This window comes from Bubalus kerabau, chromosome 23 (genome assembly GCF_029407905.1).
Source record: "Bubalus kerabau isolate K-KA32 ecotype Philippines breed swamp buffalo chromosome 23, PCC_UOA_SB_1v2, whole genome shotgun sequence".
Lineage (NCBI taxonomy): Eukaryota > Metazoa > Chordata > Mammalia > Artiodactyla > Bovidae > Bubalus > Bubalus kerabau.
The window spans coordinates 12,210,259-12,225,973 of NC_073646.1; the positions used below are offsets into that span (position 1 = coordinate 12,210,259).

Genomic DNA, 15,715 nt, shown 5'->3' on the forward strand with positions numbered 1-15,715 from the left:
AGGAATTGATGCTTTCAAATTGTATTGGAGAAGATTCTTGAGAGTCCCTTGGAAAGGGAGATCAAACTGGTCAATCCTAAAGGAAATCAACCCTGAATATTTGTTTGAAGGACTGATGCTGAAGCTGTGATACTTCGGGCCACTTGATGTGAAGAGCTGACTCATTGGAAAAGACCCTGATGCTGGGGAAAGATTGAGGGCAAGAGGTGAAAGATCATGAGATGATTGGATGCCATCACCAACTTATTAGACGTGAGTTTGAGCAAACTCTTGAGAAATAGTGAAGGATAGGGAAGCGTGGTGCAGTCCCTGGGGTCACAAAGAGTTGGACACTTAATGGATTGTACAGCACCATACTTGATGTGAATGGCATTCCAAGAAATAAGTTTCAGAGGCACAAAATGTCCTTAAATTGCCTGTTTTGACACAGGACTCTCATAAGAGATTCATACATTGCATTATTATCCAAACAGGACTCCTTAGTGTTCACTAGCATTTCCCGATTTGAATATTTGGTCTAGGCTATGATTCTTTGTGAATTACCTCTGAACTTACTATTTCTTCCTTATTGAGCAGATCATGGTAGAGTTCCACAATAAAGAGTAAATTGTATGAAGAATGTTGGGACTATTTTAAGAATAACTTGTGATTTGGGGGATGAATTTCCAAGAAAACACTCAGGAATTACTCTGCAATCCCTAAGACTCATCTCTTTCAGGATTTTGGCAGCCCTTCTTGGGAGATAGTTTCCGGGCACGAACTTGGGAATGGGGGTCATGGTGCTGGGGTAGGGCCCTCAGGGAAATAGGGTGAACAAGAGGAGGTGACAGGGAAGGAAATGCAACAGATTGGGCCAGGAGCCAGCAGAACAGAGGAGACAGGAGGCAGAAACCTGGAGAAAGCTGGGTCAGGGTTGCCAGGGGAGAGAGCATTTCCCAAAGAAGGCTTCCTCTGCATGAACAAGCTGCCAAATTCACACCTAGTCCCAGAGCAGTAAGAATAGCAAGCTGTCCTTCCTTGCTGCCAAGTTGGCTGAGGAGCACGGAGCATGTGGCAGAGCACAACTGTGGAGGCGTCCCTGCCACCCGTGTCAGGGGAGGGCACCATGAACAAGGCATCGAGGGCAGCGGGGGTGGAGCGCCTATGAGATCCCCAGTTGCCTGGGTGGCCTGGGGTTTTGAGGGGGGCACAGTGGGCGGTCAGTTCCACAGCTCTGCTTAGAAACGTGTGCCTTTGACCGGCAAGACTCTCTCTGCAGTGACCTTTCAGGAACTGGTAGCTTTCCAGGGTCCTGGAGGACTATTGGCCTAGTCTCGTAGGTTGGGGCAGTTCATTCTGATGTGGAGCCCCTTGCAGAGTTCAAAGCCTCCACCTGGGGATTCAGCCCTGGTGGCTTTGTGGCCGGTGTCTGGCCATTATTTCAGAAATCATGACCCTCTGGGGCCCTGGATTCTCTAGCGACTCAGACATTAGAGAATCTACCTGCAATGAAGGAGACCTGGATTCAATCCCTGGGTTGGGGAGATCCCTGGAGAAGGAAATGGCAACCCACTCCAGTGTTCTTGCCTGGAAAATTCCATCGACAGAGGAGCCTGGTGGGCTACAGTCCATGGGGTCACAAAGAGTTGGACACAACTGAGCAGCAATCCCTTTCAATAACTCTGATCAGATAGAGGTCAGCTGGGATCGCAGAACCTTTGGCTCCTTTTCTGACACACTGGTGCTTCATTTGGATTTGGGGATTACCAGTTGGCACTAGTGGTAAAGAATCTGCCTGCTGATGCAGGAGATGCAAGAGACATGGATTCGATCCCTGGGTCGGAAACATCCCTGGAAGAGGGCATGGCAACCCACCCCAGTATTCCTGCCTGAGAAACCCCATGGACAGAGGAGCCTGGAGGGCTACAGTCCAGAGAGTCGTAAAAGGGATTGGCAGGACTGAGCAAATGAGTGCATTTGGATTTGATGGGGCAAAGCACTGATGTCTCATCCCCAGTTCAAAGATGGCTTTTTTCCATTGCCACGTCTGTTGTTGTCTCTTAGCTTCTGCTTCTTACCCCACCGTTATTAATCAGGTGGTTATTGGGAGAGGAGGGAGTTCACCACCAGCACTGGCGCCCTAACTGGGACAGATATGCCCCGGTGGGAGCCAGCCCCCTTGTTTCTGTGATCTTTCACCATCTTGCTTATGGAGGTTTGCACCTCACATCATCTGGGATCAACAGAGCAAACACCCCGAGTGTATCCCTGTCAACTGGACTATGACCACAGCAACCTCGGATACCGATAGGGTCCAGGCAGGTCTTGTACGTCAATTAAGCCAGTGAGCTGTGTTAATAGGGAGGTGTGGGGAGTGGAACTCAAGAGCGTCAGGCCCGCCTCAGCCTTGATTATCACTGAGACCACAGGTTGGTGGTCTGTGAACTTTCCAAGAGATGGCAGACGCCCACGTCTTGATGTGAAATCTGACTCTTAAATTAGCTGGCAGCTAGTTTGTTTGTCTGTGGTCCAGACACAACAGCTGTGGGCTGCATGTGGCCCACTGTATTCACGCGCCTTCTGGAGCCCAAAGGGCCTGCGATAGACGAATCTGTTTAAAACCTGAAGAAATCCAGGGCAGAAGCAGGCAGTGACCTACTCAGGCAGTCACAGTGGACAGTGACAATAGGATAACAGCCAGGGTCGCTCTGACCCCAGATGCTCAGGACACAGCGGCCCCTGCAGTTCTGACTGAGGCCTGGTGAGTGACGAGCCCACCGGGACAGGCCTTAGGCAGTAGACATCGGCTCAGCTTCCAAGAGCAGCCCATCAGGCCTGCCTGCTTCCAGGTGAAGAAGGTACCGTGTTCCCAGAGAGGGTTGTTGACCAGCCACATGTTCGGCTCCTCCAGACAAGGTGCCTGCTAGAGCCTCCCACGTCTTCTCCAGGGCGGTTCTTTTGTTTCTTACCTTTGTATAACCACAGGCCATCCAACCCAGGTCTCCTGCATTGCAGACAGACGCTTTACCTTCTGAGCCACCAGGGAAGCCTTGTGTAAGTACAGGCCATGCTTATTTACCTGTAAAAAGAACATGGCCAGTAATTATGTAGTTTTGCTCCTAGCAAGAGGAACATGGATCCTTGGAGGACAGTTACCCTTCCAGGGAATTGGTCACAGGTTATTAGGGTTGATATGTTATCGACAGGGTGTTAGGTTCATGGACAGAGGAACCTGGCAGACTACAGTCCATGGGATTACAAAGAGTCGGACACAACTGAGTGACTAACACTTACTAGGATTGTAAAGGAAGTCTGGTCATCTCACCTGTTAAGTTCAAGAAACATACTCTCTTCGTGGGTACAATTTACCTGAAGGGCTTTTGTGCAGAGAAGCTTTTTACTATGATTGTGTTTGTGCCTATGTGGCTCCTTTTTTTTTCACTCGCTGCCCTTAGCCATCTAACTCCTGTTGTGTCTCCTCCTGCCTCTAACACCATGGTTCTCAACTAGGGACATTATGCCTTCCTCCCCAAGCCTGGGGACAATTGGCAATGGATAGAGACGTTTTTGGTTATCACACCTGTAAGAGGCGGGGGGCTAGAGTCTAGTGGGGGGAGGCCGGGATGGTGCTCAGCAGTCTACAGTGCACAGGACAGCCCCACAGCAGAGAGCCACCTGACCCAGGTATCAGCCCCGCTCCAGCCCAAGAAGCTGGTCTGTCATTGGGTCTTTTTTTGTTTTTTGCCTGCACTGGGTCTTCACCATTGTGTGTGTAGACTTTTCTGTAGTTGCAGCAAGGCAGGGGTGACTTCCTTGTGCTGTGCAGGTTTTTCTCTTGTGACAGAGCACAGGCTCTAGAGCACGCAAGTTTCATGGGCTCAGTAGTTGGGCATGTGGGATCTTCCCAGATCAGGGATCAAACCTGTGTCCCCTGTATTGGCAGGTGAATTCTTACACCCTGGACCTCCAGGGACGTCCCTGTCATTGAATCTTGTTTAGCAAGCTGCAGATCCCTCAGGTCCCATGGCTGAGAGAGAGGTAAGAAGACCCCAGGAAATGGGCCAGGAGCTGTTCTCTCATTAAGTCCTCACATCTGCCCTCTGAGGTTGGGGTTATTGTTCCCATTTTTCAGATGAGGAAACTGAGCCTCTGACAGTGACAGGACCTGCCATAGTCTCACAGCTGGAGGTGGTGGAGTGAGGAGAGTAAGCTGGGTTTGTGTGGTTTGACAGTCTCCACTCTGTGTCACGGTTCCATCAAAATGAGAAACGTGATAAAGCATCCCTAAGTATCTTCTGATGGGCTGTTGTCAAGTTCAGGATGCTAATTGTGGGTTATCCACACCCCAGGAAGTAAGCTTGGCTTTGTCACACTCGTCACTGTCCACTTGTCTCTCCTCTGGGGTGGGGTGAGGTGGGGGTGGGGGGTTCTCTGGCATGGGTTCGGGCCACTGCTTCAAACCTTTCTGCACCGTAGCTTCTTGCCGTGCATATCTGTTCTAGGGCCGCTGCTTGGTGCTGTCCAAGGTCCTACCCATCTCTGCCTCTTTGGGGTTAGCTCCCAAAGTAAATGTTGTGGAAAGAAAGGGAAAATGGGGCTGAGGGTTCGGAACTCATGAGGGCTTTGACCCAGTTGCAAAAAGCGGTCTTAGATACCCGCTCCTCAAGCACTTCACACCCCTCCCATCCCTTCCTCAACCGGTTTGCTCATAAGCCTCAGCCCTTTCTTGTTCATCAATCTAATACACCCAGGATGTTTTAACTGGGCCAGAAGGGTAAACCGAAGTCCTGCTTGGGCCCTGGGAACTCTCCTTTGAACACACCATCTGCTGGCTAGGCAAGCATCACTCAGAAGATAAAGCGGGTCACAGGCTGCTGAGCGAGAACAGGGTGCCTTGTTTTTATTTTTCTTTTTCACACATGAGAACTTGCTGTGACAGAGTTTTGGATGTTTTTCTAGCTAGCCTCTTCTGGGAAGGCAGGTTGAGAAATTATTAATGCAATAGGAAGCAAGCCATTCTGTCAGAGTTTGGGATGCGGCGTGTTTTATGACTTTTGCATTGAAGGTACGAGCTAACTTTGTTGTTAAGAGAAAGAGCTACAGTCATGCAGACCCTGGTTCCACTCGAGGCCATCCCATTTACTAGCTCAGTGATTTCAGATCAGACCCTTTAAGGACGTTATGCCTCAACATCCCCATCTGAAAAATGGGATTCCGACTAGGCTCCGCCCCGCCGCCCTTCAGAAGGCTGGTTCAGAGCTTCAGCAGCGCTGGAGCACTTAGACCAGGCTCATCCTAAGCATTTACTGGGTGAGCTGTGGCTGTGGGGTAAAACAATTGGTTCCGTTAGCTGGAGGATACACAACTCCTTTCTGGCTTCTCAGAATCAGGGCAGACCTTGGAGCTACGGTATTTGCCAGGCATGATGGCCTGAGGAGCACACAGCAAGCGCACTTGTTGAGGATGTGTGGGAGACAGTATAGATTTCTCTGCAACTCTCCCAGCCATGGTCACTCCCTTTCAAGTTAATTAACTCCCAGTCAAGTTAATCTGGGAGGCTGACGCTCTGTGATCATGTTAGCATCAAGATGGCAACCCCATGGCCAAGCCCTACATTGCTGAGCCCAGTGTCCAGGCAGCAAAGTGCCAGGTGCCCCTAAAATATCAGACCTATTCACCCCAGTAACTCTTCACTGTGATGGATAGATCACATGAGCAGATAGGCTGAAGCTCTGTTATTAGTTTCTTACAACATTAAAACGGCAGCTTGGTGTCTAACTGAAAAAGCAAGACTTTGAGTCAGAGACCCGGGTTCAGTGTCAACCGCACTACCCAGCAGCCTTGGCCTCTCTGTGCCTCAGTGTCCCCAGCTGTAAAATGGGCCAGTAGCACAGACCTTGCTGGCTTGCTAAGAGGATTACATGAAATTCACCTACTGGGAACTTCTCCAAGGGGAGCTATTTCTGCTGTAGTCACATTTCACTTCTATGTTCAGACTCTCACTTCAGTCTCGAAATGATTTGAGTTGGCGGCTTCGAGATTATTACAATTGCTTGCCCTATTTCATGTCTTTTATTTTTAAATATTGGAGCATCTGAAAATTCAGTTTGGAGCAAGGGAAGCAGATTAAGTTACTTTGGACACAATAACCTCTATCCAACTTGGTGTTAGTAAAAAACAATAATAAGAGTAGTAATAGAAGTTCTCTAATATTGGGGGATAAGACCACAGCATGCAAGAAGTCGGGTGCTCTTTGCAGATGGGATTATTCTGTTCCACTACATTATAATCAATCTCCGTGGCAGCTTTTTTCTCCGTGGGTAAAACAATTTCACAGCTTTCTGCATTTCCCCCTGCTCTTTTTAAATGTTCTCTCTGAGTGGTAACTGAGAATGGCTGCTTAATTGGGTGATGTATCAGTTATTTACTGCCACGTTAATGCTGTGTAATAAACAACCTTGACACCTTGGTTGTGGCAAACAATAATAACAACATATTGCTCACATATTAGGTGATGGGCATGGAAGTTCTGCTGATCTTGGCTACATTTGCTTCTATGCCAGCTGACTGTCAGCTGGCCCAGGAATGGCCTTGACTGGGAGTAACGGGGCTGCTGGGACCAGCAGGCCAGCCTGGGTATGTATGGCAGAGTGAGAATGGGGAAAACCCGATTACTGCAGCACCTACCAAGCTCTGACTGTGCCATATTTGCTAACACCCCATGTTGGGCAAGGCATGCTCTGGACCACAGTGGAGAACAAGAGTCAGAGCCAGAGGACTCTGCAAAGTCACAGAGGGAGTGAATAACTGGGGCCATTTGTGCAACTTATCCTAGGTAGAAAGTGAAAGGGCGTGGGGGAGGCACAGCTGTAAAGTTCTACACTGGATAATATTTCACCAGTAGGAAGGTGGACGGAAGCCCAGTGATCAGAGCCCCAAGTGCCCAGTAATCAACAATAGGTCTCAGAGAGGGGTCATCCCGCTGCATTCTGGGAAGGGGCCAGTTCATACCCTGCATATATTGACCACAGTCCCGCTTGCCTTGACTTAAAAAAAAAAAAAAAAAATCAACTTCTTTTTAAAATCAGCATGCAGGGAAGTCCCTGTGGTCCAGTGGTTCGGACACGATGCTTTCCCTGCTGGGACCTGGGTTCGATCCCTGGTTGGGGAACTAAGATCCCGCAAGCCACATGGCAGGGTCAAAAACAAAAAGCAGCATAAAGTTGACTTTGTGCATGTGTGCGCTCAGCTCTATGAATGTTACCACATGTATAGATTTGAGAGCCTCATCGCAATCAGGATAAGGAACAGTCCTATCACCCCCCAGAGCTGTCACGTGCTACTCCCTTGTGGTCACGCGCTCCCCCATCCCTGAGCCCTGGCCACCACTGCTTGTTCTTATCACTGCAGTTTTCTTTCCAAGACCGCCATCTAAATGGAATTATATAGCGTCTAAGCTCTCGAGATGGATTCTCTCACTTGGCACAGCTCCTTTGAAGTTCACCCAGCTGGCAGGTGTATCGGTTGTCTGTTCCTTTTTATTGTTGAGGAGTGTTCCATCACACGAATTTCCACAGTTTATCTGTTCACAAAAGACATTTGTGAACAACTTTTGAATGGAGCACATATAACCATTCATGAGCAGCTTTTTATGTGAACTGAAGTTTTCATTTCTAGGGTAATACCTAAGAAGAGGGTGGCTGGGTCGTGGGTTAAGTGTAAAACCGTGTCTCGGAATTGCTGTGCCGTCGTGCAGTCCCACAAGCAGTGTGAGAGTGGCAGATGCTCTGCACCCTCCTCATTGCTTGGTGGTGCCACAGCTGTGTGATAGGATGCCCTGCGGTGTCTGGTCATGGTCTCCATTGGCATTCCCTTGGTAGCTAATACTATGAAGCATCTCTTTATGTGCCTACTTTTCTTCACTGTGTCCTCTTTGAGGAAGTAGCTACTCAAGTCTTATGCGCATTTTAGAAAATTTGGTTGTTTGTTGTTTTACTATTGAGTTTCATAAAAATGTCGTTGACTTATGTACTATAATGTTGTTCTATATTCAAGTATACAACATAGTGATTTGCTTTTTATAGATTATACTCCAGTTAAAGTTATTATAAAATGTTGGTTATATTCCCTGCATTGTGCTTTATATCTTTTGTTGTTGTTGTTCCATCGCTGAGTCGTGTCTGACACTTTGGGACCCCGTGGACTGCAGCACACCAGGCTCCTCTGTCCTTTATTAACTCCCAGAATTTGCTCAAATTCATGTCCATTGAGTCAGTGATGCTATCTAACCGTCTCATCTTCTGCCGCCCCCTTCTCCTTTTGCTTTCAATCTTTCCAAGCATCAGAGTCTTTTCCAATGAGTCATTTCTTCTCATCAGATGGCCAAAGTATTGGAGCTTCAGCCTCAGCATCAGTCCTTCCGTTGAATATTCAGGGTTGGTTTCCTTTAAGATTGACTGGTTTCATCTCCTTGCAGACTTTCCCCTAGAATTTCTGCTTAAAAATTTATAATTTGATGTTTAGGTCAGTGATTCATTTCGAGTTAACTTTTGTATAAGGTGTGAGGATTGGATTGAGATTCACATACCTTCCATAACTACGTCCATGTCCAAGACCAAGTACAGGGGGACACAGAGATAAAAAGCAGCAAGGGTTTGTCCTGCCCTTGTGGGGCCAAAGCTCTTTGATTTGAAGAGTATTTCCCCCATATCAGTTTCCGACACCCACTGTAACAAACCTCCCACAAACTCAGTGACTTAAGACAACACGACTGTAATGCCTTTGAGTTCTGGGGGTCACAAGTCCACACTCAGTCTCACAGGACTGAAGTTGAGACCTCAGCAGGGCTGGTTTCTTCTGGAGGCTCTTGGGCAGAATCTGCTTGCTCGCATTTTCCAGCTTCTAGAAGCTGCCAATGCCGTGGCCCCTTCAGCCTCTACTGCATCAGCTACTCTGTGACTCTGATCCCCTGTCTCCTTACAAGAACCTTACGATCACACTGGACCCACCCGAATCATCCAGGATCACCTCCTCATCTCAAAGCCTTAAACTAACCACATCTGCGAAGACCCTTCTGTCTCATAAAGTAACAGGGAGTGAGACAGGGCATCTTTGAAAGTGAAAGTCGCTCAGTGGTGTCCAACTCTTTGCAACCCCATGGATGGTATGGACTGTAGCCTGCCAGGCTCTTCTGTCCACGGAATTCTCCAGGCAAGAATACTGGAGTGGGTTGCCATTTCCTTCTCCAGGGGATCTTCCCCACCTAGAGATGGAACCTGGGCCATCTGCACTGTTGGCAGATGCTTTACCATCTGAGCCACCAGGGAGGTCCCAGGGCATCTCTAGGGAGCCATTATTCACCTTTCCACACCCTCCCTCAGAGTTTTGGGTGCTTCAGGACCAGACTGAGGCGTGAGAACCAGAGGAAGGAGAGAAAAGAAACACAGGAGCCCCCTACCCAACTCTTCCTGACCATTAGGAAGCCCCTCTCCTGCCTCTGAATAGAACCAGAGGCTGGCCCGGAGCCCTCTGCGTCCACACGCAGGTGTCCAGCTGCCTTGGGTCCAGGCTAAAAGATAGTTAAAATTGTGAGCTCGCCTGAGGTTCAATAGTCATCTTCCCCAGTCCACCTGCTATTATTGACTTTTCAGGATCCATGGATAGCTCCCTTCATGCATTCTCTCCAGGTTTTATAGCTGCATTTGGTGGGAGGCCCAGAGTGGAATGGGGCTTACCCTATTCCCCAGATCTGGATGCCTTCTTCTGTATTTTCTACACCAAAGAATCATGGACCAGTTGTGTATGCCAAAAAAGAGTGTTCTGTATAAACATGTGTTATGTCAGGGAGTGAATGCTCAGTGCTGGGGAATATTCCTGGTAATTGTGATGGGCAGGATGTATTGAGCACTTTCTGCCTGCCAGAATTATTAGTATCTCCATCTGCTAGAATTATCTTACTTGATGTTTATAGTATTCCCTTTGAGAGCAGGTACCATGTTTAGGCTCATTTTACAGATGAAGAAACTGAGGCTCTGGGAAGCTAATGAATTTGCCAAAGGATCCATCCATAGCGAGTGAGGAGGACAACATCTCAGACTCAGATGTGTGTGACTCCAGGGTCCTGGGTCGTAACCACTCTGTCCTGCCGTTTTTAATAGCCCTGCCCTAATAGGGACTGCCCAGGTTCTTGCCACAGCCCAGCCTCTCCCACAAGTCCAGACCCTGGCCACATCTCTGTCTGACCCCATCAAGTCTTTCTTTAGCTGACTTGACACGCTGGTACTGTTACTGAAAGGAGTGTGTGAGGGTCCGGCTGCTCGCCGCTCAAAAGCCAGTAAACAGGCCAGGTTGGTGGAAAGGAAAGTTTGCTTTCCTTCAGGTGCTGGCCACTGTGGGGGGGTGGTGGTGGACATCTGTCCAAAGGCTGACTCCCCGCCACCCCACACATGGCAGGCAGGGGGTGAAGGCATTTTATAGAGAGAGTGGGTGGGGGCCTCATGCAGAAACAGCAGAGTCATCCCTAACTGTCATCCTCAACTGGTCATCAGTGGTCTGACAAGCATCATCTTGGATGTTTTAGGTCCAGTGTATCTTCAGTTCCAGGGTGCACTTGTGCCCATTTCTTTGTGGTCAGTTCTCGGAATCGTGGCAGCTCACGTCCTGGGTACAGTCTGGTCACCGTGTCGTTAACTTCTCCACCTGGTGTTCCTGTATCTATAGAACAGCTCACAGGATATGGCTCAGAACATTATCTATAGCCTATCTTGAGAAAGAACTAAAGGTCCTTGGCTATGCTTAATGATTACATTATTATTATTTAGTCTCCTTGGACTGTTTTTGTTTCAGCAGTTCTCACTTCTCTGATTAAACTTATCCTTTGGTTAAAGTTTTCCACAGGCAGAAGGCCAGCAGAGGGCGTGGTGTGGGGGTGGGAGAGGCAAGGGCCATAGGGTCCTGCTCCATGTCAGTACCAGCTCATCAGGCAGGGGTGCTTTCCTCCACCGAGGCCGCCAGGCCTCGTGCTGACCTGTGTGGACGTGTCTCTCACCCCCTCCAGTGTAACCATCCAGAGGTCAGGAACCTCCCTCCCCTTTGATCTGTGCTGTGGAGCTTAAGCGAATGTTTATTGTAATGAACCCAAAGCTCCTTTCCGTTGACTCCCCGCAGCAGGGACCTCCCCAGGTGGGATGTGTGATCCATTTAAGGAGACTTGTCTGATACATCCAGAAGGGTGGAGCACTGCTTCTCTCTCGTATTCTTTACTTTTTCTTTTTTTTTCCTTCTTTTTTCAAATTAGTATAGCAGAGATAGACCTAATCCCTAGTCTTCTCAAATCCTGCAATGCGGTCTCCTCCCAGAGTGTCCCTAAAAGGAGCCACCATTTCTGTTTTACCCACCTTCGCCGGTGCTCCTGCCCTGTGTCAGGCCTTGGGTTACACATTTTACCGGCAGGATCTCATTTCACCTGCAGTTCTGAGAAGTGAGACCCATCCTTATTCCCACCTTGTAGATGAAGAAGTTGAGGCCTAGAGTGACTGAAGGACTTGCCGAAGATCACACAGCTTGGCAGGTTTCAGAGCTGACACTGAAGCTGAGTTTAACTCCTCAGTGTGTATGCTTTGAAGGTGAAGCGTTGGAAATGTGGACTTTGCTCCCAGGTGGGTATTGACCCCTGATCTCTGACTCTAAGGTCATTCATTGCTGGAAATGCTATACTCTCACTGCTTTTTACAAAAATAAATTATCAGTGAAGTGGGAGAATGAGGTAAAGGCACATCGTATGGGAACCCACTCCAGTATTCTTGCCTGGGAAATCCCATGGGCAAATGAGCCTGGCGGGCTGCAGTCCGTGGGGTCTCAAAGAGTTGGACACGACTGAGCAACTGAACAAGGTATCTAGATCCACGATAGGCCCTCAGCATGCTAAACGCCTGAGTCTCTAAAGGTCCCAGAAGCATGGTATGTGTCACGAGGGACTCTGGTTTATAAAATTTCAGAAACCTGCTTTGAATTATCTTAAACTGAAAAAAAAATACTGTTAGCTCACCTAACTATAAAGCCCGAGGATAGCGATGACTTAAGTGGCTGGGTCCGGAGGTTCATATAATGTCAGCAGGACTCTGTTGGCTTCATTTTCAAGGAGATTTTTCTTTCTCTGATGAAAGGTGGCCCCCAGGCACCTACATGCTATTATGGACCCTCTCGAGGCGGGTCCTGAAGAAGCAGCATCTGCAAGGTGTGAGTCACATTCTATATTTGAAGGAGAGTGGTTTTGTCTGGGAAATCCTGTGGATAGAAGAGCCTGGCAGACTACAGTCCATGGGGTCAAAAGAGTTGGACAGGACTGAGCGCACTTTAAAAATTATTAATGTGTCTAGGCTGAGAGGTCTTATCACACTAACAGGAACCCTCGTGGCCCTTCGCCCCAGGTCACAGAGGTAGATTGCCATGCCCTCTTGTGGATGAGGAACAGATCTGGTGAGGGGGGTGCAGGATAGAAGGGGAGGGACTCAGCCAGGGTCACCCCACAACTGCAGAGGCCCTGGATGGCAGACCCAGCTCTGAGTTGTCACGTCCCGAAGCCACAGGAGTGCTTCCTGTTGCTCACGTCAGCAGGGGCAAAGGTCTTTCAGCAGTTTTGATTGCTGAAGGCTGTTGCTGCGAATAAGTCCATGGTCCTCAGCTTTGTTGTTTAGAAGAACACACAGCAGAACAGAGAGGGAGGTGTGTGCATTGATCGGGAGCCACGACACCCTGGTTCCTTAACACCCAGGGCACAGTTCACTGTCATGGGTAAACACAACCTTAGGACTGTTCCCGAGAACGGCCTTGCGGCCTCCAAGGATGGGTGTCCCGGATGCTCAGGCAAGGTTGGGGGAGGCCAACCCTGCGGTCATCAGGCAGCAAACATCAAGAGTGTTGGACAGGGGAGCTGATGTTGGGAGGGGCCTTGGGGCCTGTCTGCTGAAACCTGATGGCTCACATCTGCGGAGACTCTAAATTTCCTTTCTAGACCTTGTCTTTTTTTTTTTAATGTGGGAACATTTTTTTTTAAAGTCTTGATTGCATTTGTTACAGTATCACTTCTGTTTTATGTTTTGGTGTTTTGGCTGGTCAGCTTGTGAGATTTTAGCTCCCCAACCAGGGATCAAACCCATGCCCTCTGCATTGGAAGGTGAAGTCTTAAGCACCTCAACCACCAGGGAAGTCTTCTTCTGAAGAGGCAAGTCCCTTCTTGGGGCCTCTAGGAATGTGGAGAAGGCAGTGGCACCCCACTCCAGTACTCTTGCCTGGAAAATCCCATGGATGGAGGAGCCTGGAAGGCTGCAGTTCATGGGGTCGCTGAGGGTCGGACACGACTGAGTGACTTCACTTTCACTTTTCACTTTCTTGCATTGGAGAAGGAAATGGCAACCCACTCCAGTGTTCTTGCCTGGAGAATCCCAGGGACGGGGGAGCCTGGTGGGCGGCCGTCGTCTATGGGGTCTCACAGAGTCGGACACGACTGAAGCGACTTAGCAGGAGCAGGAATGTTTATGTGAGGACTGTATGGGGACTGTACGTTCTCCTAGGATATTCCATTAAATGGCTCATTTGTCCAGCAGGTATTTATTAATCAGTTGTCATTCCTTATTCTCTGTCACACCCTGGGATTAGAGGGTTTATGGGACATCCCACTTATTTCTCCCTATAGCCCCTGAGAGAGCTGTTCTGAATTATTTTCACTTATCCTTTTCATAGGGGCAGGAAGTCATCTCCAAGCCCAGAGGGGTGGAGTCATTTGCTGTGGGTCACACCACTGGTAAACGGCAGAGCTGAGATTCCAAAGCTTAAGCTCTTAACCCTGCCAGGGCCTTGGGCTGAGGAATTCAGCAAGAGCCCCCTGGTAGGATGCCCAGAGCTTCCTTGGGAGGGGTGATAAAAGAATTTCATGAAGCTGCATGAATCCCAACAGGTAGGTATAGCGAGGGATGTAGATCAGGCTCAGAAATCCAGGATCTGGGGAAGGTCGCCACAGCTTGACCCTCAGAGAAGAACCCAGAAGTGTCAAGGAAATAACACTTCACCTGCCTGTGGACCGTCCATGACCCGTGGTGGGTGGACCAACAACGAGCATCTGTTAGCTGTTATCATCCCCCTTCCCTGTGCACATTATTTCCAGATGTGAAAACTGAGGCTCAGAGAAGTCAAGCAACTTGCCTAAGATCACACAGCCAGGACGCAACAGAACTGGGCTTTTCATGGCCACTCTGAAGCTCCATGGCCCAGGCAAGCTCTTCCCACCCCACCAGCACAGTTACTAAGTGCAGACACCCTGCTGGCCCCCAGAGAAATAGGACTGATTAGGAAAAGGGTAGGGGAGAGCTGACAAAGACAGCCCCTGCCTCCCGAACAGCTCCGCAGAGTTCTGGTGAGTAACCGGCTTGCCACATGGACCTGTTTAAATATGGAGTTCCTGCAGCCCCCAGGGAGGGGGTGACATTGGCTCCCAGGGCACGCAGATGGCAGCGCCTCCTGGCTGTCACACGCCAGGGGCACAGTCACCCTTCCAGCCTGCCCCCACCTGGCTCCATCCCCCGGGGCTGCTCCCATCCAGCTCGTGGGCTGATAAAATACCACCCCGCTCTCTGGCTCAGTGGCTCGAGGGCCTGCTGTCTCGGAGCAGGACTTTGCCCTCCTGTAGATGGCATGTCCCGAGAGCAGCGTTCGCTCCAGTCAGAGCAGGTGATGAGGGCCTCTGCCAGCCAGGGCTTTTTACAGAGAGCTAGTTTGAAGCAGACTGAGGAGCCTGTTTCCTCTGGGATCTGTGCATACAGAAAGCAAAGGTCAGGTTGTTTTCTTCTGTTCTCAGAGCCCAGAGTATGGCCTTTACCTGGCTTGTCACCTCCAAATAAAAGGAAGTGGGTGGTTCAGAACTGGCCCCACTGTTGCCTAAACTAGGGCTTCCCTGGTGGCATAGTGGTAAAGCATCCATCTGCTGATGCAGGAGGCGCAAGAGACGCAGGTTCGATCCCTGGGTCAGGAAGATCCCCTGGAGGAGGAAATGGCAACCCATTCCAATATTCGTGCCTGGGAAATCTCATGGATAGAGGAGCTTAGTGGGCTACAGGTCATGGGGTCACAAAGAGTCAGACATGACTGAGTACGCTAGTGTGTACATACACGCACACACACACACACACACACACACACACACAAGATTGCTTTCCCCAAAGGCTGAAGTTTCACCAACAGTGTCTAAGATGGCTGCATGAAATTAAAAGGACTTTTAATGGACCAGTACATTTAATTCTGCCTTGCTGGTTTTTGTTCCTGTTGTTCCAGAAAGATGTGATTGACTATGAAAGGTGCATCCCACCATTGCTGACATCCAAAAATCAAGGAGGGGCTTCCCAGGTGGCTCAGTGGGTAAAAGAATCTGCCTGCAACACGGGAGATGCGGGTTCAATCCCCTGGAGGAGGGCATGGCGACCCACTCCAGTATTCTTGCCTGGAAAATCCTGTGGACAGAGGAGCCTGGTGGGCTACAGTCCATAGGGTCACAAAGAGTCCGACACGACTGAGCACACAGCATGCATGTTATCTAAACTAGAGGTTCACAGACTATGTAGCCCAGGGGCCAGATCTGGCTTGCTGCTTGGTTTGTTTGTGTTTTTTTAAGTTGGAGGAGGGCTTTGTTTATTCTGTAATCTATAATATTATGTGCATGGAAATTAATTTTTCTCATGTTTACATT

The 15,715-nt window shown here is 49.2% G+C and overlaps 1 protein-coding gene across 9 annotated transcripts in view; it reads left to right on the forward strand.

Moving 5' to 3' along the window:
• The window catches only part of SNX29 (sorting nexin 29), a 587,227-nt gene that overhangs the window by 529,007 nt on the left and 42,505 nt on the right, over positions 1-15,715 (forward strand). The window contains exon 21 of one of the 9 annotated variants that reach the window (XM_055561372.1): positions 11,489-11,982. The exons of the other annotated variants lie outside the window; for them this stretch is intronic. Coding sequence (XP_055417347.1) covers positions 11,489-11,492 — 4 coding nt within the window. The 3' untranslated portion in view covers positions 11,493-11,982. Of the gene's footprint in view, positions 1-11,488; positions 11,983-15,715 lie in introns of those variants that run through there. 9 annotated transcript variants of the gene reach the window in all.